This window comes from Peromyscus californicus, unplaced genomic scaffold (assembly GCF_007827085.1).
Source record: "Peromyscus californicus insignis strain IS unplaced genomic scaffold, ASM782708v3 Scaffold_4__1_contigs__length_199733344, whole genome shotgun sequence".
Lineage (NCBI taxonomy): Eukaryota > Metazoa > Chordata > Mammalia > Rodentia > Cricetidae > Peromyscus > Peromyscus californicus.
In genome coordinates, this window is record NW_026294562.1 from 20,167,535 (window position 1) to 20,190,578 (window position 23,044).

A 23,044-nucleotide genomic window follows, 5' to 3' on the forward strand; every position below is an offset into this window, starting at 1 on the left:
GCCGCTTAAAAATGAATGTCTACCTAAACTTGGTGGTCCACACCTGCAATCTGAGAACTGGTGAGGCTGAGAGGGGAGGATTGTGAGTTGGGCCAGCCTGGGCTACATAGCCAGACTTTATTAAAAATGCATAAAATGGAAAATAATAAGTGTCGATGAGGCTGTAGAGAAATCGGTACCCTTGTGCATTGTCACTAGGGATGTAATTGGGACAGCCCGTGTGGGAAACGGCATAGTAATTTCTGAAAGATTTTAAAATAGAACTATCATGTAATCTAACAATTCCAATTGTGGTTATATACTATACCTAAAAAGAATAGAACACAGGGTCTAAAAAGGTATTTGTATGCCCCTGTCCATGGCATCATTTTTCACACTAGCATTAAGTGGAAGAACCCAGGTGCCTACCAATAGATGAACAGATACACAAAACCAGAAATCACGCACTGGGATAGTGTTCGGGTTTAAATGAGACCCTGTGTCAAGGAGGTTGGGGGAGGGGGTTGGAGCAGGGGGTTGACAGAAGATATAAAGATACAACATGGGTGAACCTGGGCAGCTGTCAGAAAAACTGTTCTGATTCCATTCATGTGAGGTTCCTGGAATGGCCGAATTCACAGGAACAGGAAGTAGAATGGAGTGAGGGGAAATGAGCTGTTAGTGAGAATGTCCATCCTGTGAGCCGGGAAGAGTGCCACAGATGGACGGGGGGGATGGCTGCACGACGCTGTGGACAGACGTCTTACAGAAGTGGGCACAAACAACGGCTGAGAAGGCAAACTTTATGTCGTCTATTCTGCCACAACCTTTTGATATTTTTAAGGTAGAGTCTTTAGCCAAGGCTGGCCTTCAACTCGCTCTGTAGCTGAGGATGATCCTCCTGCCTCACTTCCCAGGTGCTATGTGCTAAGACTACCAGTGTGTGCCGCCATGTCTGCTTTGTGTGGTGCCAGGGATCGAGTCCAGCACCTTGAACACGCGCGGCAAGCACTCTACCCAATGACTTACGTTCTGAGCCCCAACTTAAAAACGGTTTAAATGGATACATAATGAGTAAACAAAATATACCCTGTCCATTCACAGGAATATTATTCATTATAAAAATAAGTGAACTACCAATACTACCTACATCATAAACAAACCTCAGAACAAAACCCTTAAACATAGTGGTGTGGTTGATCTTGATGTAAACTTGAAGGGATTGAGAATCACTGTGGAAAAGCATGTCTGGGTGTGTCTGTGAAGAAGTTTCCAGAAAGGTGTAACTGAGAAGAGAATTATCTTAACAGTGATGGGCTGGTGTCCCAGATTGACTAAGAGGCAGTCAGTGAGCTGAGTACCAACATTCATCTCTCAGCATCCTACAGGATGTAGGATGCACCTCACTCTCCTGCCGTCATGGCGTCACCAGCTGCCACGTATCCTCCCCAGTGATGAACCACACCCGCAGTGTGTACGCTGAAGTAAACTCTTGGCCCTTCAGTTGTTTCTTGTCAGGGATTTGGTCACAACAGTAAGAGAATGGATTACACACCAAGTGGGGGGAAACAGTCTTACAGGAAATAATGCATGCTCACACTTCCTGAAAACACCCAGAAGACCTGAAGCCATAGAGACAAAGTCGATGGGTGGCGACTAGGGATTGGAGGGAAGATGGATTGGAGTTCTTGACAGGACACAGTTTCTTTTGAGGGTGAAATTGTTCTGGAACTAGGCAGCATCTATGACTGCATAGCTCTATGAATATGAAAAACTCATGAATTGTACATCTTTTTTTTTTTTTTTTTTTTGGTTTTTCGAGACAGGGTTTCTCTGTGTAGCTTTGGAGCCTGTCCTGGAACTCACTTGGTAGCCCAGGCTGGCCTCGAACTCACAGAGATCTGCCTGGCTCTGCCTCCTGAGTGCTGGGATTAAAGGCGTGTGCCACCACCGCAGGCGAATTGTACATCTTGAAGTGAAAATTGTTCTGTGAAATTCTATGTTATACGAATTGTGCATCCACTCTTCTTGTTGTTGTTGGTTTGTTTTTTTTTTTTTTTTTTTTTTTTGAGACAAGATTCTTCTGTGTAACAGCCCTGACTCCCTCTAAAGACCAGGCTGGCCTTGAACTCACAGAGATTCGCCTGCCTCTGCCTCCCAGTGCTGGGATTAAAGGCGTGAGCCACCACCACCTGGCCATCCACTCTTTTTTTTAATGAATGGAAAAATAAAAGGAATATTAGGCATGTGTCTCTCCCTTTGATATTTTCATTTTTGTCTCCTGTATTGACACTTACTCTTTGACTGATGTGTCTGTGGATCCGCAGCCTGCCGCTGTTGTCCTTGGACAGCGCTCCGTAAATGCATCTCTGTGTTCTTGTACCTGGGAAAGAAGTGCTCATTGGTAACGAGCTTTCCAGCTGGGAGACAGTGAGCTGTTGGACAAACAGCAGGGAAATGAATGTCTGCAGTCACGGTCTTCCTCGGCAGTTCCTGGCAGCCGTGAAAACCATCATTCATCCAACACTGGCACACAAAAATCTCACAGTGGAGAGCAATGAAAGCCTCACTAATAAACCTCATGGCTCCCATGAAAGAGGCAGTTAACCATCCCCCAAAACCTGGCAGGACTCAACCCCTCATGTACACTCCCTTCCAGGGAACCACAGGATTATTGGGCAGAGGTCACCCGTCCTGGGACTGGGTTCTTATGGTTCTCAACCCCTTTGCATAGGCTAGGACGTGTGACTTCCAAGGAAGTGAGTGGGAATGTTGAGTGTTGCTTGTAAACCAAGACATTTAAAAGTCAGAAATTTACTGCTACCTCCTTCAGGGAGTGGCCAGCTCAATGCAGAGGACAGTATCTCAACAAAGTGAATGAAACCTACCTCCAGGAATCATCTCGTAGTGGACCATCTCCCACTTCTAGAGACAACCCACAGTGGACAATTATGTGAGAAAAATCTCAATCAACATTGTAGCATGGAATGGGAATGGGTTCATGAGCCTACCCTAACTGAGAAACTGTACAGTTGGTGGGCTCACGGTGAGGGGGAGTAATGCTTTTTTGTTTTATTTTAGATTTATTTATTTTCTTTTACATGTATGAGTGTGTGTGTGTGTGTGTGTGTATGTCCCACATGTGTGCCTGGTGCCCACAGAGGTCTGAAGAGGACGTCGGATCCCCTGAACTTGGAGTTGCAAATAGTTGTAAGCCACCACGTGGATGCTGGGAATTGAACCCAGGTCCTCTGCAAGAGCAACAAGAGCTCTAAACTGCTGAGCCATGGCTCTAGCCCAGAGAGTTCATTGTTTAGGAGTATGACTCCTGGTGGGTTGACTATGAGCCAATGGATAGCCCTATATCCAGAAATGTGTGGAGTACAAATTGGAGTTTTTAAACGAAGAATCAAAGAAGACAGGAAGTTGGGGTAGATCTGGGAGGAGTTGGGAATTAAATCAAAATACATTGCATGAAATTCTCAAAAAACAAATAAAAATAATTATTTTAAAAAATAAATGAGGGCCAGGAGGTGGTGTCACACGCCTTTAATCCCAGCACTCGGGAGGCAGAAGCAGGTGGATCTCTGTGAGTTCGAGGCCAGCCTGGTCTAGCAGGACAGGCTCCAAAACTACACAGAGAAACCCTGTCTTGAAACTGCCACCACCCCGCCCCCCCCAATAAAAATGAGGAAGAAATAAATAAGGAAGGTCTGGAGAGATGGCTCAGTGATTAGGAGCCTGTGGTTGCTCTTGCAAAGGACACAGGTTCAATCCCTAATACTCACATGGCAGCTCACAAGCATCTGCATCGCCAGTTCAAGAGGATCTGACGCCCTCTTCTGGCCTTGCAAGCACCAGAAACAAACGTGGCGTACAGACATGTGTGTAGGCAGAAGAGTACTACATATAAAATAAAAATAAACTAGCAAAACAGGTAAGCATATATGAATGTAAATAAGGTTTATTTTTGTCAGACTCAACAACGGGATGACAACACCCATTAACTTTCCCAAGGATTCATAGTATATCTTTCGTGCGAATATAGAGGTAAATACCTCAGGATTTTTATTCTGAGGCAAGTTCTTATCTATAGCCCAGGCTGTTCTCTAATTCTCAAATTCTCAATCTCTTGATCCCCTGCCTCAACCTCCTGAGCTCCCAAGCTTACAAGCATATGCCTGCATGCCTGCCTTAATATCCTGTATGCCTTTTGGGGCTGGGAGGAGTCACATTCTGACTCAGGATAGTAAAGTACTTGCCTAGTATACACAAAGCCCTGAATCCAGTCTCTAGTACAGGTGTGGTGGTGTATGCCTTTAATATCAGTGCTTAAGAAGGGGAAGCAGAAGCTAGGCATGGTGGCGCACGCCTTTAATGCCAGCACTTGGGAGGCAGAGGCAGGCAGATCCCTGTGAGTATGAGGCCAGCCTGATCTACGTAGGGAGTTCCAGGACAGCCAGTGCTACATAACAGAGACCCTGTCTCAAAAAAGCAAAACAAAGAGGTATCTTTTATAGTTATTTACTGTGTGTGTTTGTGTATGATTTCAGAGAGTTTGAGACCAACCTAAGCTACATAAAAAAAATCTTGTTTAAAATAAAAAGGTAGCAGGGCTGGAAAGATGGTTCAGTGGTTGGGAGTGAGTACTGTTCTTAGAGAAGACTAGGTTCATTTCCCAGCACCCACATCAGGTGGCTCAAACCACCTGCAGCTCTGTTGGTGGATTGGATGAGAATGACGTCCATAGACTTATATGTCAGAATACTTGTCTCCAGTTTGTGGAACTGTTTGGGAAGGATTAGGAGGTGTGGCCTTGGAGGAGAGGTGTGGCAGGGACAGGGAAGGGAACACTTGAGGTTTCAAAAGATTCCTGATGAAGTCAAGTATGGTGGTGCATGCCTTTAATCCCAGCACTCAGGAGTCAGGATGGAACAGAGGCAGAGCTCTGTGATTTCAAGGTCAGCCTGGTCTACATAGTGAGTTCCAGGCCAGGCAGAGCTACATAATGAGACCCTGTCTCAACCTCTTCCAAACAAAACAAAACAAAACAAAAACTTAAAAACAAAAATACCAACCAACCAACAAGACAAACTATTCCAGCATATAGAATAAGAAAAAAAAATTCCTTAATTTATCCTGAGTCTAGACTTACCCTGCTTGATACAAATGTCAAGCAAAACCACAACTCACCTCATCTCATTTAGACTATAGCTGATTTAGAAATCAAAATCTACCACGTGACTGAACCATTTCACTGAAGAGAAACTGAAGTCCGAGGGAAGACTTGTTCAGTTATGTTCTCATAGTGACTGTATTTACACTAACCAAGCCCTAGAACAACGGAAATGTCCATCAACAGGTAAACAGATAAATGCATTACAAATACCTGTGCAATGGAATATGCTCAGTGACAAAAATGAAGGCGTTAGTTGGTCATGGCGGCATGTTTCTGTAATCCTAGCACTCAGGATACAGAGGCAGGAGGATCACTGCAAGTTCCAGGCCAGCTTGGTCTATGCAGTGAAATCCAAGCCAGCTAGAACAGCATGGCAAGAGCCTGATTCAAAAATAAGGGGGCCAGAGCTGAAGGGATGCTGTGGGCACGGGTTGGAGCTCAGAAATTTGGGTCAGAAAAAGAAGTCCTTCTGGTAGGACAAAATGCCTTCATCCTAGGTGGCATGCACCTGATTTATCTGAAAAATAAAATCAAAGAATCAGGTTAATGTGTTTCCAAATGTAGCCCCCTCTTCACAGTCATGTGACACTAAGGTTTTTTTTTTTTAATCTACTTATGGTTTGCAGGAAAAAACAGGTAGGTTTACTTGGGGTAAACATGGCAATTATGACTTAACATGGCTGCAGTTATGTCAAGCTGATCTCTGTGCACCCGAAGATAAGATCTGTAAGGTGGTTCATTTATTTGGAAAAGATGAAATCCAGAGGCTAGTGAGATGGCTCATCGGGTAAGATCACTGGCTGCTCTTCCAGAGGACCCAGGTTCAATTCTCAGCACACACACAGTGGCTCACAACTGTCTGTCACTCCAATTCCAGGGAATCTGACACCCTCTTCAGTCCTCTGTGGTCACCAGGCTCACAAAAGTCGTGCACAGACATACATGCAGGCAAAACACCCGTATACATATAAAATTACATTGGTAAGTCAAACCCAGCAAGAATTTTACTAGTTCCCAGGGACCCAGGGAAGAGACAGCAACGAGCTGGTAAATCTAACCACGATTATCAGAGAAGCAGGAAATCTTGTGCAAAGCAAAGATATGCACAAGCAAGGTGGCTGAAAACAGCTCCTTTTGCCAAGATAAGTCCTGGGATGAGTACAACCATATGAACAAATGCACGAGAGGAATCTGTGGGCCTTTCACTACTGACAGCTGAGATTAGAGGCCTCTTTACCTCTCCAGAGGTAAGTTCTCCATGAGAACAAGCCCTCTTTGCTGTGTACTGTTGGGACACAGAGACAAGGCAGGGACTGCAAGGGAACAAGGAAGAGAGACAAAGGACCCAGGACTACAAGAAAGCACAGAAGACACCCAGGAGAGCAACACCTATCTACTGACGGGAAGACTATCATCGCTAAGGTCGGGGAGAGACGCACGATGCCTTGGGCAGAAGAGAATTCCCACTCCTCATCACTGTGAACTATGGGGCATGGTGTGGACTCTGCATGTTATCTACAAGGTCCTAGGAAATCTTACAGAGGACAGCCATGCTGCCTCAGCAGAGCTGCGCACATGCACATTTAATTGCCAGGCGCTCTGATCTATGGACAGTATCTCATGATGCTCTTCCCACATCCAAGGAGCAGGAGGCAGCATTATCCCCATTGGCTGGATGATGTTCCATAGAGGCTTTGGAAACTGCCTCAGACAAGGCCAACTAATAAGAGATTGGTTGAACTGACTGATGGAGAGTCAGTTATGTGAACTGCTCAGGAGCCACGGAAGGAGTAGGCAGGAGCATGTGAGAGGCTACGGTCCGGTTACACCGAAGGTACGGGACCTGAAGGATGCTCTGGGCTCAGGGCAGTCTGTGTACATCTAGCCTACAGGAACTGGCTCCAGGCAGCAGGAGAGCTGGGCTCAGCACAGTGAGCTGCTTAAACCTGAAGGGACCTCTCCAACGTCCTTCTCAACCAGGAAGAGAAAAGTTGATGTAATCCAGATTTGTAATAACCAGCTTTCTTTAGGGTCCTTCCTTCCCGTCATGGCTGGAGACAGAAATAAACTCAGATGGACTTGATTTGGATGAAGTTTTTCTGTAACAGAACAGGCTAGAAATTACAGAGGGAAATAAAAATGAACTCATAAAGGAGCTATGCGTACCAGGGAGTACTAGCCTTTCCTTAGCTGGCTTTGATAGGAAATGTGAGCAAAGCCCTGCCAACCCCACCTGCCTCCCCTTTCCCTACTCTCCAGAACAGCCTCCCCTTTCCTCAGCCTGCTCTAAGTGCCGGGGAGAGCCCTCTAACGCCACTTCCTCCTCCCTTTTCCTGTCACCGTTCTTTTCTCTTGCAACATAAGCTCTGTAACAGATCAGGCCCAAACATTTCTTTTTTAAATTCACTTTATTTCATTGTATGCGTGTTTTGGTTGAATGTGTGTATGTGTACCACATGCATGCCTAGTGACTGAGGAGGTCAGAAAAGGACATCGGCTCCCCTAGAACTGGAGTTACAGATGACTGTGAGCCACCATGTGGGTGAAGGGAACTGAACAGTAAGTGCTCTTAACCACTGAGCCATCTCTCCAGCCCCTAGAAAGATAATTTCAAAGGAAAAAAAAAAAAAGACAGAATCTCCACCCTACAAATCCTTCAAAGGGCTTATGGGAAAACAAAGGACTTTTCCAAGCTTGGGAATCAACCTCTCCCAGCACGGGAATCCTCTGCCATCCCATAAAAGCTCCCGAGACGAATTCCCATTTTGAAAAGGAGGAATGCGTTTCTATGAAGCAGAATAGCACTACCCATTTACCCAAGCCCAAACTTGAATAAAATTACCTATTCCACCAGGTTTTGCCCCCTGTTTATTTTGATAGGAGGATCTTCATGCCAAGTGGCATGTGGACGGTTGGGGAAACGCTTACCTACTTGGAGACTGGAGAGATGGCTCAGTGGTTAAGAGCCTGTACCGCTCTAGCAGAGGACCAGAGTTTGGTTCCCAGCACCCACAGCTGCAGCTCACAACCACCTATACGTAACTATAGCCTCAGGGGATCCAATGCTTCCTCCGGCCCTGGCACTCAGAAGCACCTACAGATACATAATTAAAAGTAAATTTTTTTAAAATTAAAATAGGGGCTGTCTTAGTTACCATTTCTGTAATGAAACACCATAATCAAAGTTTTTTTGGGTGGGTTTATTCAGTTTACACTTCCCCAGCCCTGCTCATCATTGAAGGATGTTTGAACTGGAACTCCAGGACCCCAGGGCAGGAACCTGGGGACAGGAGCTGATGCAGAGATCACGGAGGAGTGCTGCTTACTGGCTTGCTCCTCGTGGCTTGCTCAGCCCACTTTCCTGTAGAATACAGGACCATCAGCCCAGGGGTGACATTACCCAAAATGGGCAAGGCAACCCCACATTAATCACTAATTAAGAAAATACCCTACAGGCCGGGCGGTGGTGGCGCACGCCTTTAATCCCAGCACTCGGGAGGCAGAGCCAGGCGGATCTCTGTGAGTTCGAGGCCAGCCTGGTCTCCAAAGCGAGTTCCAGGAAAGGCGCAAAGCTACACAGAGAAACCCTGTCTCGAAAACCCAAAAAAAAAAAAAAAAAAAAAAAAAAAAAAAAAAAAAAAAAAAGAAAAGAAAAGAAAAGAAAATACCCTACAGGTTTGCCTACAGCCCAATCTTACAGAGGCGTTTTCTCAGTTGAGGCTCCCTCCTCTGATGACTCTAGCTTGACATAAAACTAGTCAGCTCAGGGGTCAAGCATGGAGCTCAGTTGGTAGAGTGCATGCACACTCTAGCACTCACGAAACACTGGGTTCAGTCTCCAGCAACACATACGCTGGGCATGTTTGTGGGTGCCTGTGGTCCCAGTGCTTGGAAAGTGGAGGCAAGTTTAAGGTCATTCTCTGCTACATATGCCTATTTGAGGACAGTGTAGGCTACAATAAATAAATAATAAGTTATTTATATATAATATAATTATATATATAATTATATATAAATATAATATAATTATAATAAATATATAAATAATATAATAAATTATTTATAATATATAAATAAGTTATATATATTATATATTATATAACTTATTTATTATTTATTGTAGCTTACAATAAATAATAAATAAGTTGGCTCAGCAGGTAAAGCTGCTTGCCTCTCAAGTCCGACAACCCGAGTTCAATCCCAGGAACCTAAAGATGGAAGGAGTACCATTCTACAAAGTTGTCTTCTGACCTCACACTCAAACCATGACATGTGCACCCACATACACACTGGAAAAAAAAGGAAAGAACATGGCTGCTCCTTGTTTGGTGGAGGAGAAAGTTTGTTGTAGATAACAGGGAGAACCAGAGGCAAAGACTTCTGGGAGAGTCCAAAGTGAACATGGAGAGACTGAGCTGGGTCATGTGAAGGGAGAGGAGGAGGAAGAGCAAGAAAGGAGGCACCACCCAAGAGGGGTGGCCTGTGCTAAGAGACTGGCATAGCCAAGATGGCTGAGTTATGTAAGAGCCAGCAGAACTGGGGGGAGGGAAGCCCAGACCAATACCAACTGAGCTATATCCCCAACCCCTGTGTTGGCTAATTTTATGTCAAGCTAGAGCTATCAGAGGAGGGATATGAGAAAGTGCCTCCGTAAGATTGGGCTGTAGGCAAGCCTTTAGGACATTTTCTTAATTAGTGATTAATGTGGGAATGCCTTGCCCATTGTGGGTGATGTCACCCCTGGGCTGGTGGTCCTGAGTGCTAAAAGCTGAGTGTGGTGTCACACCTGTAATCCCAGCGATGAGAAGATGGAAACAGGAGGGACCCTAGGACTTCCTGGCCAGTTGACCTAGCCAATCAGTGGACTTCAGGCTCAGTGAGAGACTCAGCCTCAAAAAAAATAAGGTGGGGGCTGGAGAAATGGCTCAGAGGTAAGAGCACTTGTTATTCTTGCACAGGTACACACACACACACACACACGTGTTTCCAATACCTGCATGGTAGTTCACATGCATGCACAATTCTAGTTCCAGGATGAACAAGATACACAGTCATACATGGAACAAAACATTCATACACATAAAATAAAATAAATACATCTAAAGAAAATAAGGTGGAGCACTCAGGAGGCAGAGGCAGGGGGATCACTGTGAGTCTGGGTCTATGTTGCCAGCTCTAGGCCAGCCAGGGCTACCTGGTGAGACATGTTTTGTTTTGTTTTTAAAGTGGAGAAGCAATTGAGGAAGATGAGGAAGACGTCTGAAGTCGCCTCTGGCCTCCATGTGCGTGTTTACCCACACCTGGGTACACACAGACACACAAAGAAATAGAAAGACATACAGGGGTGGGTGGGCTCTGCAGCAAGTGACACTTCTCTTTACTCTGGAAATCCCAAACCAAAACAAGAAGAGAAAGGAGGTGGGGATGTGCCCACGCCGCTGGGTTTCACGCTGGAGGAGGGTCTTGAGGAGAACAGGCAGGCTGGGAGGACAGATGGCATCAGATCCCAGCGGGTGCTGTTCCCAGGGAGGTAAACTCAGACAGCGGGATCCTGTTTCCCAGCAGCAGGAGGGACCCAAGAAGCTGCTCCCTTCTGATCCAAGACTCAATATTCCAGGGCTTCTCTGTCAGCAGGGAACAGTAGGCCAATAACCCCGGGGGGTCAGGGCCACAGGCCAGGCAGGAACAAACCATGGCCTGGCCTGCAGGCACCTCCAGCTTTGCTCATAATCAGCTCTAAGGCATTAGACAAGTTGCTTCTGTGTCTTGGACTGATTCATCCTCTGTATGATGGGGCCAGACCAGAACAGGACCCTGCTGGCTCTACAACAGTCCCTCCCAGCCTGACAGGGAGTGGCACCCATTAATAGGAGCCAGTAGAAAGCAGACAGGAGGGAGGAAACCTCTGTAGTTCCCTTCAACACTGACAAAAACCAGAGTGTTTCTCTCTGGCTCCTGCCCTCAGGCCCCTACTAACCACAGTGGAAACCTGTGAGTTCATTTCCCTTCCCTCCTAGACGGCAAGGGTGGGTTGCTGGGGGAAATCCAGCTGAAGGTTACCACAGAGGACTAGGACTGAAGACACAAGACCAGACAAACCAAATTTTATTCCAGAAAGCATCCTGGGGTAACCATGACTACACTACTGAGTAAGGCACATGGCCCCTCCCTCTGGCCACCCTCCCTTTACCAAAACCCACCCCTGCTTGGCCTTTGTACACACTCTTGAAATTGTCTCCTGGGCCCACAAGAGGCCCCAGACTTTTGGTTGGGAGGTGTCTGGGTGGTCTTGGCCTAGCCCCAGTCCTGGTGTCAGAGAAGTAAGCCGTGGAGACTACCACCAGTATCCAAGTGCTCTGGGCCATATCAGGTGACAATTCTGTGGCACTTGAGCAAAGGTGGGTGGCATAGCAATCCCATCCGTCCTTCTCACTTGGGAGACTGAGGGACCACCAAGCTGCTGGAAGCCAAGCTGGAAGGCACATCAGGAAGAACTGGTGAGCTCTGGAATGCTACAGGCACATCTGGGTGGATAAGGCACCAGCAAGGCCAAGATGTGTGCCCCTGAGTAAGGTCACCTGGCCAGACCCAGAACACTGGGCTGAGGTCCTCAGGGAACGGGACCTGAGCTTAGTGGTCTAAAAAAGACAAACAGAAAAGATGCAAAGCTGGAACTGAGACCCCATCATCTACAGAATGGGAGACGGGCAGAGATCAGTCCCAAGGGTCCAGAATCTTGTGCCCAGAATTATAATGTAGGAGAATCGGGAATCCTCTACCATCAAGGAAGAAACAGTCTTCCCCACCATGCCTCGTCCACCAGACAGTGTGAAGGAGACCTCTTGCTCCCCACCTGCCCCACGGCTGCGGAGACTCCCAAACCTTCTGTGGCCCCAGGGCGACCAGTGCAGCCAAGCAGGCAGGGGAGTTTTGGGACCTCAGCAACATGGAAACCTGCAACATAAGAACAAGGGTCACTGGCTGTCAAGGTGTCCCAGCAAAGCCCACCTCAGGCACAGACTGCTACTCTCTGTTGAAGGAAGGGAAAGTCATCCTCTGTGGAGCAGGGTAGTAGAGCTAGCCCAAGACCATGAAGAACATCAGAGGTTGTGACCTGGGATTCCCCAGAGAGAAAAAACAACAAAAACCCCTCACAATTTTTTTTGTTGTTTAGTTTCTTTAAAGGATAGGGTCGGGGTTGGGGATTTAGCTCAGTGGTAGAGCGCTTGCCTAGCAAGCGCAAGGCCCTGGGTTCGGTCCTCAGCTCTGGAAAAAAATAAAAATAAAAATAAATAAATAAAAATAAAGGATAGGGTCTTATTATGTGACTGGTGCTGGCCTGGAACTCACTATGTAGCCCAGGCTGGCCTTGAATTCATAATCCACTCTCTGTAACATTCAGCAGTCTAGGATTACATGCCTGTGTGAGCATACCCAACTCGAACTCCCGCAATCCTATTAGGGTTTTTTGTTTTTTGTTTTTTTTTTTTTTTTTGGTTTTTCGAGACAGGGTTTCTCTGTAGCTTTGGAGCCTGTCCTGGACTAGCTCTGTAGACCAGGCTAGCCTCAAACTCACAGAGATCTGCCTGCCTCTGCCTCCCGAGTGCTGAGATTACAGGCGTGCGCCACCACCGCCCGGCTGATACAGGCTGTTTTACAAGATGCAAACCGTTCTGGAGGCACGTGGTGGTGATGGTTGTACAACTGTGTGACTGTCCTTACTGCCACCAAACTGCCCTTAAAGCTGGCTACAAGGACAAATTTCAGGTCATGCATATTTTACCAATTTAGGAAAAAATATTCCTGATGCTGGGTCGTGAACCAAGGGCCTCCTATATACTGTTCATTATTCTACTACCAAGCCACACCCTTAGCCCCAGAAGAAAATTGCCATATCAAATATGTATTGACCCTTACTAAACATAGTATGGAAGAAGCTGGACTGTCAGGGTTCAAAGCCAGCCTCCTTTACTCATTACCAAGGAGACTTTGGGTATTGATCTCACAGTACTTATCCAGAGAACACATGCATTCAAGCAATATACCCACACAGTAGGGCTACAGTAAGTGCTACATAAAATTTATAGTCCACTCCAACCACTGCCTTCACAACAGCAAACAAACCCAACACCTCCACACCTAGGCTTGAAAACACTTGCAGGGGCTGGGTGCGGCTCCCTGACAGACGCACCTTCTACATGATAGGAGCACCGAGTTCTGTCTCTAACAGGCAGTATCCTCTATCCTTGTGTTTCCAGAGAAAGCTGAGCTTGTGAATAGACCTTTGAAGGAGTTAGTCAAAATCTGAATTTTCACAACGTCTCTGGTTATCACTGTCATTTTTTCTACTTGCTTTGAGTAAAAACACTTTCATTTTTGGAAAACGGGGCGGGGGGCACCATGCTTTCCGTTCACGGGCCTATGATACTTTGCAATTATCCAAAAATGTCTTACCTTAGAGGTGGCACCAGCTGTCCACCCCAGGTCCAGAGAGTTCTCATTTTGGTGGCAGAGCTCACCCCACCAGCTGCTCAGAGTCAATGCCAGGATCTCTTACAAATGACTGTCGTTTTGACTGGAAGACCACCTGGGTATCCTTAGCTTCATTTTTCCAACTATGTGAAAGAATATTCAACAGTTCTCAGGTCTCTGGCTGGTGAAGGGCATCCAGCTCTTTTGTCATTGGGTGGACCCCCAGTTAGAGAAACTCCCAGGGAGAGAGGAGCTTCCCAATCTTCAGTGGGTCAAACTGTGGGAATGACCTACGCAACACGGGCCAATCTTGAGGTCGGAATGGCTCAGGCCCAGTAGTAGTAATTCAGTAAACTAAATGACCATGTGTGGGCGTGTACCTGTGGGATTTCTCAGAGACCTTATACTAACATTGTGAATCTGCACGGGAAGACAGCACCATTGACAGACCCTTTTGCCTTCTCAGCCTTCTTCCCGAGGTAGCACCTGAATGGCTCCCTAGATAACCTACTGCTTTAGAGGGGAAAATGTGGTTCTTATGTGAAAATGGCGGTTCCCAAGATCGGGATCTGGGTCCCCAAAGGGGTGGGCATCACCTTAACAGTCACGGAGGACCCCTAATACAAACATATTTAAGGGTGAGGTGCAGCAGAAGCCGGTGATGACATCTGAGAGGCCAGGGAATTTAGTGCATTTGGCCTGGTCTGGATGAACCCCAAGGATAAACGCGGAGAGACTCGCGTTGTTTAGTAAGGTACAGCTAGCGGGCCTTTGCCATGCACCACTCCTGTGGCCGGCCCCACCCAAAGACTTGGATGATGTAGGGCTGGCTGCGCGGGGAGAAATCCAAACTACAACTAAAGACGTCGTTCATTCCGGCACCAGCTAAGGCCTGTCCCCAGCTCCACTTGCAGCTAGCTGCCTGGCTGCATTCTACACCACCCCAGGCTGGAAGAGGGGGCAGGAGGGGATGCTCTTTCGAGTGCAGGGCCGGAGGGAGGGGGCAGTGGCGCAGTCCAAAGACTGGTTCCAATTTGGGAGCCTCCCCCGGATCTACGCGGCGGCGCCTGTCCACGTCGAGCTCTCGACAAGGAATGGAGAAAGGGACTTCCAGGCTTCGCCTGGGGCAGCCCGTCTGAGTGTGTGCGTCAGCGCCTCGGATAGCTGCGCTGGTCCCTGGAAGCTGATATCTGGGCTAAGCTGCGGTGCAGCAGTCAGACTGGAACTGAACGTCGGAAATCCAGGGCGAGGGCAGTGAAAACACAGGCAGGGAGAGGGTGCAGGGACACACCGGCACGGGGCGGCGGCGGCAGGAAGGGCTCGGGAGGGATCCCCGCACCGATCTGGGCCGCAGGGGAGTGGGCGGCCTCACACCACCTCCTCCTTGCCCTGGTAGCGACGGCAGCAGCCGTAGAGCGCCGAGAGCAGGTAGAGGCCGAGGCAGAGGCCGCCGCAGACGGAGGCCGCCAGGAAGGCATGGTAGGCGCAAGGCAGCCGGTAGCTCTTGAGGTTGCAGTAGCTGTGGCGCTGCGTCTGGTCGATCATGATGCCCGTCGCGGCCCCATAGAGAGCGGCCGCCAGCAGGTCGTGCGCCACGTTGACCACGAGCCAGCGCGAGCCCAGCACGGGCACCAGCTCCTGCTTGCCCAGCAGCGTGATGAAGTAGAGCCCCAGGGTGAGCAGCCAGAAGAGCACCGACACGAAGAGCGCGAAGTGCACGGGGCCCTGATACTTGCTGGTAGCGATGGTGATCCAGAAGGCTGCTCCGGCCAGCAGCTGCAGCAGACGCAGCACGCCCAACGGGCCGCGCAGGAAGGCCCGCTGCAGGCGCAGGGATCCGCGGGCCGCGCGCGCCTGGGGCGGCGGCTGGCGCGGGGGCGGCGGGAGCATGGCCCCCGGACGCGGCGGCGGCGGCGGCGGCGCCCCGAGCAGCGGAATGGCTGCGCCTTGCTCGCGGGGGCGGCCCGCTCCGAGCCGGCTGCCCCCGCTGCTCCCACTGCGGCCTGCGCGATTCACTCTGCTCCGAGTCCTTCTCCTAGCTCCTGCTTCTCCTTGCCACCCTTCCTTCCCTTTCTCCTCCTCTTTTCTCTCTCTCTCTCTTTCCAGCCCTCCTACCCGCTCTTTGGCCGTCCCCCGTCGGTCTCCACCCCTGCTCGCGCCTCTCTGCTTCCTGCCGTCGCGCCCTTCATCCTGGCTCCCCCCGCCCCCCTTTCTCCATTCCTTCATCCTCCGGCCAGGGCTGAAGGCTCGCACCCCCTAGCCCATGGCAGGCCTTCTGCCCAGGCTGCCTGCGCTGCTGGGTCAAGTTTGCCACATCTGGAGACACCCCAGCTCGCCCTGCCTCCCGGGCATGGCTGGTCTTCCATGAAGGAAACTGGCTACAACAGCGTTCTCCCAGCCTGTGTCTGAACCCCCATGATTAACCCTCTCTCCAGTCATAGGAGAAGGGAGACATAAGTCTCTCCCATGGAAGCCTCCTGGCGTGCCTGGGCGCCACAAGTGAGCAGGAGGCCTGAGCTCACAGCTGCTCTCTCTGGGACACCCTCAGTACCCTTTACTTGGCCACCACAAACTTGGCCCTGTCCAAAGCTGGGCTCAGACTGTCTAGCCATGAAATTCTCTTGGTCAGAGTAAGGAACCATCACTCACTGGAGGCCTGGCTACCTCACCCACGGCTCACAGAGCACAGCAATGCCAAACACTTTTGGCCATTCCTTCCTGGTCATCTTTGTGTCATGCTTAGATTAAAAATATGCCACCTATTATGGCCAGGGCACAGGCCTGGGTCTAAGAGACAGCACGCCCTGTGTGCTTAACTGTTCATCCAGATGGCAAAGACTAATGGTGCCACGGTTTATTGGCATTACAGGGACCACGCTCTACGTGCATTCTCATGTGAGCCTCCAACAACATAAGAGACCAGAACAGTTATTTTCTTCATTTTCCTAAAGTCTAGAGGAGTTCAGACCAGGAAACCAATGATGGCTTCTACACACACACACACACACACACACACACACACACACACACACACACCACACCCCGGGAGCCAACCTTCATACTTCAGCCGCGTTCTGAAACAGACCTGGCTATTCTTAGCTCTTAGCAGTACTTTTCCTCACTGAGCACAGTATGGAGCTGTGTCTTGTCAGTGTGGCATATTGCGTAATCTGTGCCCAGACAACTTCCAATTTCTTGTTTTTTCCACTTCCTTCCCCCACCCATGCCCAAACTCGGGCACTTCTTGCAAGTTTCCCGCATAGACTCAGAATGTCCTTCATTTTCCAAACCCTCCTGAGCTGGTAGACAATGTCCAGTTTAAGCACTACTGGCTTTGGGTCCAGCTTCCCATGCTGATAATTGCTTGTCTAGGCCTCGCTTTGAACCATTCCTCTGCAGTGGTTCTTGAGTCTACTATGTCATAAACCACGGTCTAGCCGGGCTTCTCCATCTTTGCTGGGCCTGCCATATAGGAGACCCTCAGTACATACAAATGGAGTTGCTTGCCAAGTGGCTACAGGAACAGTACTGGACCTAAGCAAGCCACATTTGTCTTTGGGACAATGTCTGCCTCAGACCTCCAGCTGATTCTACACTGTAGAGCTCCCCCTTCATATCCTGGTTCTTAACTCAGTGTCCCCCGGCCTGACACAACAGGTCCCTTTTTCAGCGGCCTGGCTCTACTTTGAAGAAAAGAGCTTTGGCCTATCAGTGCCACCCCAGCCTGTATACACTACTCAGGAAAGCCCCCAATGCATGTGAAAATGCTTAAATTGTGGTATATAACAGCCACACCTACATAAGACAGCATAGCCCTGGAGTCAGCCTGCCATTGCCTTAGTACTCTGTAGCTGGGCATGGAGGAGGGGCTGCCAACCCTCTGCATCTGATTACTTCATCTGTAAAATTGTTCGGGCAGCAGGCAGACAGAGTGCTTATTAAACATTGAGCTCCATTTTAGAGGCCAGGAACACATGATATATGTGGTTTGGGGAACAGAATGTTTACTGTGTTCGGCCCTGTGGCAAGAAGTTGTATTTACTGTTCCAGTTGATGGTTAGTTACCAACACTGTCGAGTACTTGTTCTTAGCGCTGATCCACTCACTGATAGGGAGCAGGCTCAGAAGGTTGAAATCTAACCACGTTCCAGGAGCTGCTGGAGACTCAGGAGGACCCGGATGGAGCTGACTCCACCTCTACAATCCAGATATTTTTACGTATTATCTGTGTTTTGTTTTCTATTCTTGCAGGGACCCAGAAAAGTGATTTGCCCAAAGAAACAGTCTGTGTCACGCTGGAATCCAAACCTGCACGTTCTGATCCTAACTCAGAAGCACCTGGAGGTATGTACTCAGTGCCCTTGACTGGGCTTGAGACCCTGACCAGCTTCTAGCTGCTGAATCCGGCTGCTGGACTGAAGAGGGCATTTCTGTGAGCAGGGAGACAACAGGAGGAAGGGAAGAGAATGCTTCCATCTTAAAAAGGCATCCGGAGATGTGTGGGTTAGGGCGCCACCTGGTGGTCATAAACTTTCAGCTTCCGTAGTCTCAACTCGGCTCCTTACATGGAAGAGTCCTTCAATAGCTTTGGGATGATATTTTTAGCCTCTGGAATCTTGAAAATATTCCAAGAGGCAGTGGAGCAGACTCTCTGGAAAAGTGTAGCCACAGATTAAAAAAAAAAAAAGCTTTGATTCTGTCCAATGGATCTAGTCTAAGCACCTGCCGTATGCAAACATGTGGTCGTGAAAGCGGGAAGGAAGAGGGCTCACTCCTGTTCTCAAGTGTTGGCACTCTGCTGGTTGCTAAGGGACAGCTGTGAACACAAAAGACAAGTCAAAGGGTCATAAGTAAACTATGGAAGAGAAGGAGGGAGTATTGTGAAGGGAAGTCTGGGAATTTTCAGTCACAGATGTCATGGAGGGTGAGTAGTAGCCACACAAGAAGGAAGGAAAGACAGACCTTGGGAGTGGCTATCTTCAGGGGCCCTGAGCTTGCTGGGTGCCCCCCCCACACACACACTGGGTATACCTAGAATACAAGACCATGACTGCTCTTTCCCCAGTGACCCCTCATGGTTGTGTGTGCAGCCTGCAATTTCAAGGGATAAGACAATATGTTCCTCCAAAGCAGAGTTGTTTATAGTTAGGGGATTCTTGAGTTCGTTAATCTAACAAGGGATCCCCAGGCCTTTCTTATCCCAAGCAGCCTGAACTCTGGATAGAGGAGGGGCTAGGGACAACATCCTGGGCCTGGACAAGTGGTGAAGGAATTTGAACGGCAGTCTCAGCCTAGCCCCTGCTCAGCCCGTGGGATGTTAGCTAGCCAGACTAGGACCCACAAGGTCCCCAGAGTCTCACTGTTGCCCCTTAGACCATGCCATCAAAAAGAGACCCACAGGTGTTGATGGAGCCTCCACCTGGACCTCTGATGGGGACATGCGTGCTGACCTCAGCTGGGAATTACCCGGCCAAGGGGCTCAGCGGGGAGTGGGAGTAGCCGCCGAGGAAGATCTAACAGCCACAGGTACCAGGCTGTGCTGGCTGCTTTCCTCCTCTACCTGGTTCGCCTCCCACAATAGTTCTGAGAGAGGCACTTTAGAAACCACCCTCAGTTCAAAACGGGGAAACTGAGGCACGGGAGTGTTTCACAAATAATCCAATTACCTAGCGTGCTACAACTCAAGAGGAGGGAACCTAACTCACACATTTGGTCTCCAGATGTGGCTTTCATTACTGTGTGTAACTGGGACTTCAGCTTTAGTCTGGGAAAAGATGAAACTCTTTCCCTGTGTGGTGAGAAAGAGAAAGGTCCAAATGCCTGGAGATGGGTCAATGAGGAGGAGCCAGGCAGGACCCTGAGAGGAGGGGTGGGTATACAGACCCATCTTGAGATCCACACTTGGGGAGCCCGACTCTGCCTGCTGTGTGTTTCTCCAGCTGTGGGACCTCAGGATGGGGACATCCCTTGATCCCACTTTACCCTTTAATGCAATGGACCTGGAGGGCAAGGCTGGAATTCGACGGTGCTCTGCATCCCCTAAAACCTGTGAGACGGACCATTTCATTGTCTCCATGTGACAAGAGGCAAGAAGACTCTGAGAAGTTGAGCTATAAGTAGTAAGCAAAGGACTCAACTTCCATCTATGGACACTAGGAAACACTACAGCTGTCATCAGCCTCCGAATCCACTTGAACCATGAACTTCCCAGGAAGGCCAGCCCCACAGGAAACTCGTCACAAGACATACATACTCTGACCACTCAGCAAAAACCAAACATGGCCTCCTTCCTATGACCACTTGGGTCCCCAGCCTCAGGTCACCACTGGAGTCTCTTAAAGATGTGGTAAAGTATGGAAAGACACCACCCTGGCCTCCACTCTGTCCCCAGGAAACCTCCCCCAACCTACTCAAGTGGATTAAAACACTGCTGCCATGTCCCCAAAGACGTCCAAGTCATATAAGCCGCCAGAGAGACACAGCCTGACCCAAGTAGCTGAATAACCGGCACAGAACAAGTAAGACTACAGGTTTTGGGGAGCTGAGTCCTTCACCCTTATCTGCCTCCGCCCCTGCTGATGTAGTGACCCTACACAGGAAAGCTCTATAAGACTCAACACTGACCTCTTGTGCCCCATTTCTGACCCACGGTGGTACCCCCAGAATCATCTTCCTGTGATTTGGGTTAGTAGCTGCTCCCATTGGAGTTCATGCTTAGGTAGCCAAGGAACACACAACACAAGTATGTGGGGAGCAGAAATTCTGGGAAGTCAGAGGATGCTGGAGTAGAGAGAGGAACCTTGCACCAGGGGTTCTCCAGAGAAACACTCAAGACAATGGAGAGAGGGGAAGGGAGGAGAGAGAAGAGAGAAAGAGAGAGGGAGAGGAAAAGGGATGGGGGGAGAGTGTGTGTGAGGGGCAGGAGGAGGAGGGAGGAAGAAAGTGATCACAAGGGATCAGCTCACAAAATTCCAGAGGCTGACAAGCCCCAAATCTGCAGTTGGCTGGCTGGAGGCCAGTTGGAAGGGCGTCAGCATCCCATTACTCCTAGGAGGATCAGGCTTTCTGTGCTGGTCAGACTTGCAACTGATTGGGAGGTTCACCCACACTGGGAGGTGGGGGTGCATCTGCTCACTCACTCTACCAGTTCACATATTCACCTCATCTACATCTTCACAGACACATCCAGTGTCTTAGTCCATTTGCTGTTACTGCAACAGAACGCTTAGAAGTGGATAGTTTATAAAGAAAAGCTGATCTTGGCTCATGGTTCTGAAAGCTAGGAAGTCCGTGTTTGAACAGCCACATCTGGTGAGGGCTACAGCTGCTTCATCCCATAGTGGAAAAGCAGAAAGGTAAGTGGATGCACGCAAAGGAGGCAGTCTTACTTTATAACCTTATTTATAACTCTCATAGTGACTAGTTCAGTCCTGTGAGACACCTTGAATGGCAATAAGTCCACTTTATAACCTAGTCACATGGTAGGATACCACCTCTCAACACAGCCACCGCAGCTGTGAGTGGAAATTACGGCAATATTGTCAAAGGAGATGATGTTATTCAAACCATAACGCCCAGAATAATGTTGAGCCAAATATCCAGGCACCGTATGGCCTGGTCAAGTTGACACATACAATTCGCCTTCACAAACTGATATGCAGAGACCAGAGATGATGAGAGGCTGACAACAGCTTCCTGTGGCTTGCTCCAGGTCACAGCTGGACCTCATTACTGTGAACACACATGGCTCGCAGGAACCTCCCTCCCCATTCCTTTGCCTGAACTAACTTACATGTGCCTTGCAGCGGCCTGTGTTCAAACAAGGAGGTCTGGGGCCAGACTGACAGGGGCTGAATCCTAGTCCAACTTTGTGGGAGGTGTTTCTTTTTAGTATTTGTTGTTTGAGACAGGGTCTCATTATGTAGTCCAGGTTGGCTTCAACTTGAAAGCCTCCTGTGTTAGTTTCTCAAGTGTTCAGATTACAGATGTGTGGTACTGCACCCGGCTCTCTGTTTATTCGTTGGTTTAGTTCGATACACTGTGTTTGATCTTCCTCCAGACCTAGGTTCCCTTCCTATGAATCTGAGCAAACTTGTGATCTGATTGTAACTAATGAGATGGCCACAGCAACACTTCTAGATATTTTTTAAAGGCTACACAGCTTTCTCCTTGTTTTCTAGAACTCACCCTGAGCCACCATAGAAGTCTGGCTACTTGGAGGCCACCATACTCCAGGTCACAACAAGGAGCCAGTAAGAAACTGCAGCTGCTCCTGGTTTCCCAGCCCAGGCTCACAGAATACTATTGCTTAAGACTGAATCGTAGCGTAGCTTCCAACAACTTATGTGTAAATAAAATACGAAGAAAGAAAAAAAGTTGGGCTGGAGAGATGGCTCAGAGGTTAAGAGCACTGCTTGCTCTTCCAAAGGTCCTGAGTTCAATTCCCAGCAACCACATGGTGGCTCACAACCATCTGTAATGAGATCTGGTGCCCTCTTCTGGCCTTCGGGGATGTGTGCAGACAGAACACTGTATACATAATAAATTAATTAATTAATTTTTTAAAAAAAGAAAAAAGTTTAGCTGGGTGGTGGTGGCACATGCCTTTAATCACAGCACTCAGGAGGCAGAGCCAGGTGAGTCTCTGTGAGTTTGAAGTTAGGTTGGTCTACATAGCAAGTTCCAAGCTAACCAAGACGACACAGCCAGACCCTGGAAAGGGAGGGAGAGAGGAAGCGAGGAAGTGAGGAAGTGAGGGAAGCAGAGAGAGAAACAGAGAGAGGGAGAGGGAGAGAGAGAGAGAGAGAGAGAGAGAGAGAGAGAGAGAGAGAGAGAGAGAGATGGATTTTTCTGTCCCTCCTGGCAGCTCCCAAATCACTACAGGAAGAGGAAGACTTTTTATTAATTATGAAAGCTCGGCGGATAGCTTAGGCTTGTTACTAACTAGTTCTTACAACTTAACCCACATTTTTATATATTAATCTACATTCCACCACGTGGCTTTTACCTCTATCCCATTTTGTGTGTCCAACTCCTTCTGTGGCTGTCTGGCTTCTCCACCCTTATTCTTCCCAGCATTCTCTCTGCCCCAAAAATCTTGTCTAGCTATTGGCCATTTAGCTTTTTATTAAATAAGTCACAGTGACATGTCTTCACACAGTGTATTTTCCACATTTCCCCCTTCTTGTCTAAATAATAAGGAAAGGTTTTAAATCTAACATAATAAAACTATAAACAATAAGAAAAATTATCAGGTAAGAATTACATTTACAATGCCCAATTCATTTGTATTTGGCATATTTGGAGAAAATACTCCATTATTTAGTCTGTCTTGGTGAGTTCAAAGCTCTGTACCTAATTTACCTATGATGATATTTTATGTGTGCTGAAATGTGGTGATACTTTATTTGTGCT

General features: G+C 48.4%; 1 protein-coding gene across 2 annotated transcripts in view; it reads right to left on the reverse strand.

Annotated features, from left to right (window-relative positions):
- Marveld1 (MARVEL domain containing 1) overlaps positions 1 to 22,151 on the reverse strand; it is a 28,126-nt gene extending 5,975 nt beyond the window's left edge. Inside the window, exons 1-2 of one of the 2 annotated variants that reach the window (XM_052712036.1) lie at positions 13,613 to 22,151; positions 2,277 to 2,362 (exon numbers count right to left, since the gene is read on the reverse strand). In XM_052712036.1, the coding sequence (XP_052567996.1) occupies positions 14,999 to 15,856 (858 nt within the window). In that variant the 5' untranslated portion in view covers positions 15,857 to 22,151 and the 3' untranslated portion in view covers positions 2,277 to 2,362; positions 13,613 to 14,998. Of the gene's footprint in view, positions 1 to 2,276; positions 2,363 to 11,246; positions 12,113 to 13,612 lie in introns of those variants that run through there. The other variant, XM_052712035.1, reaches the window with a different exon arrangement.
- Between the last annotated feature and the right edge of the window lie 893 nt (positions 22,152 to 23,044).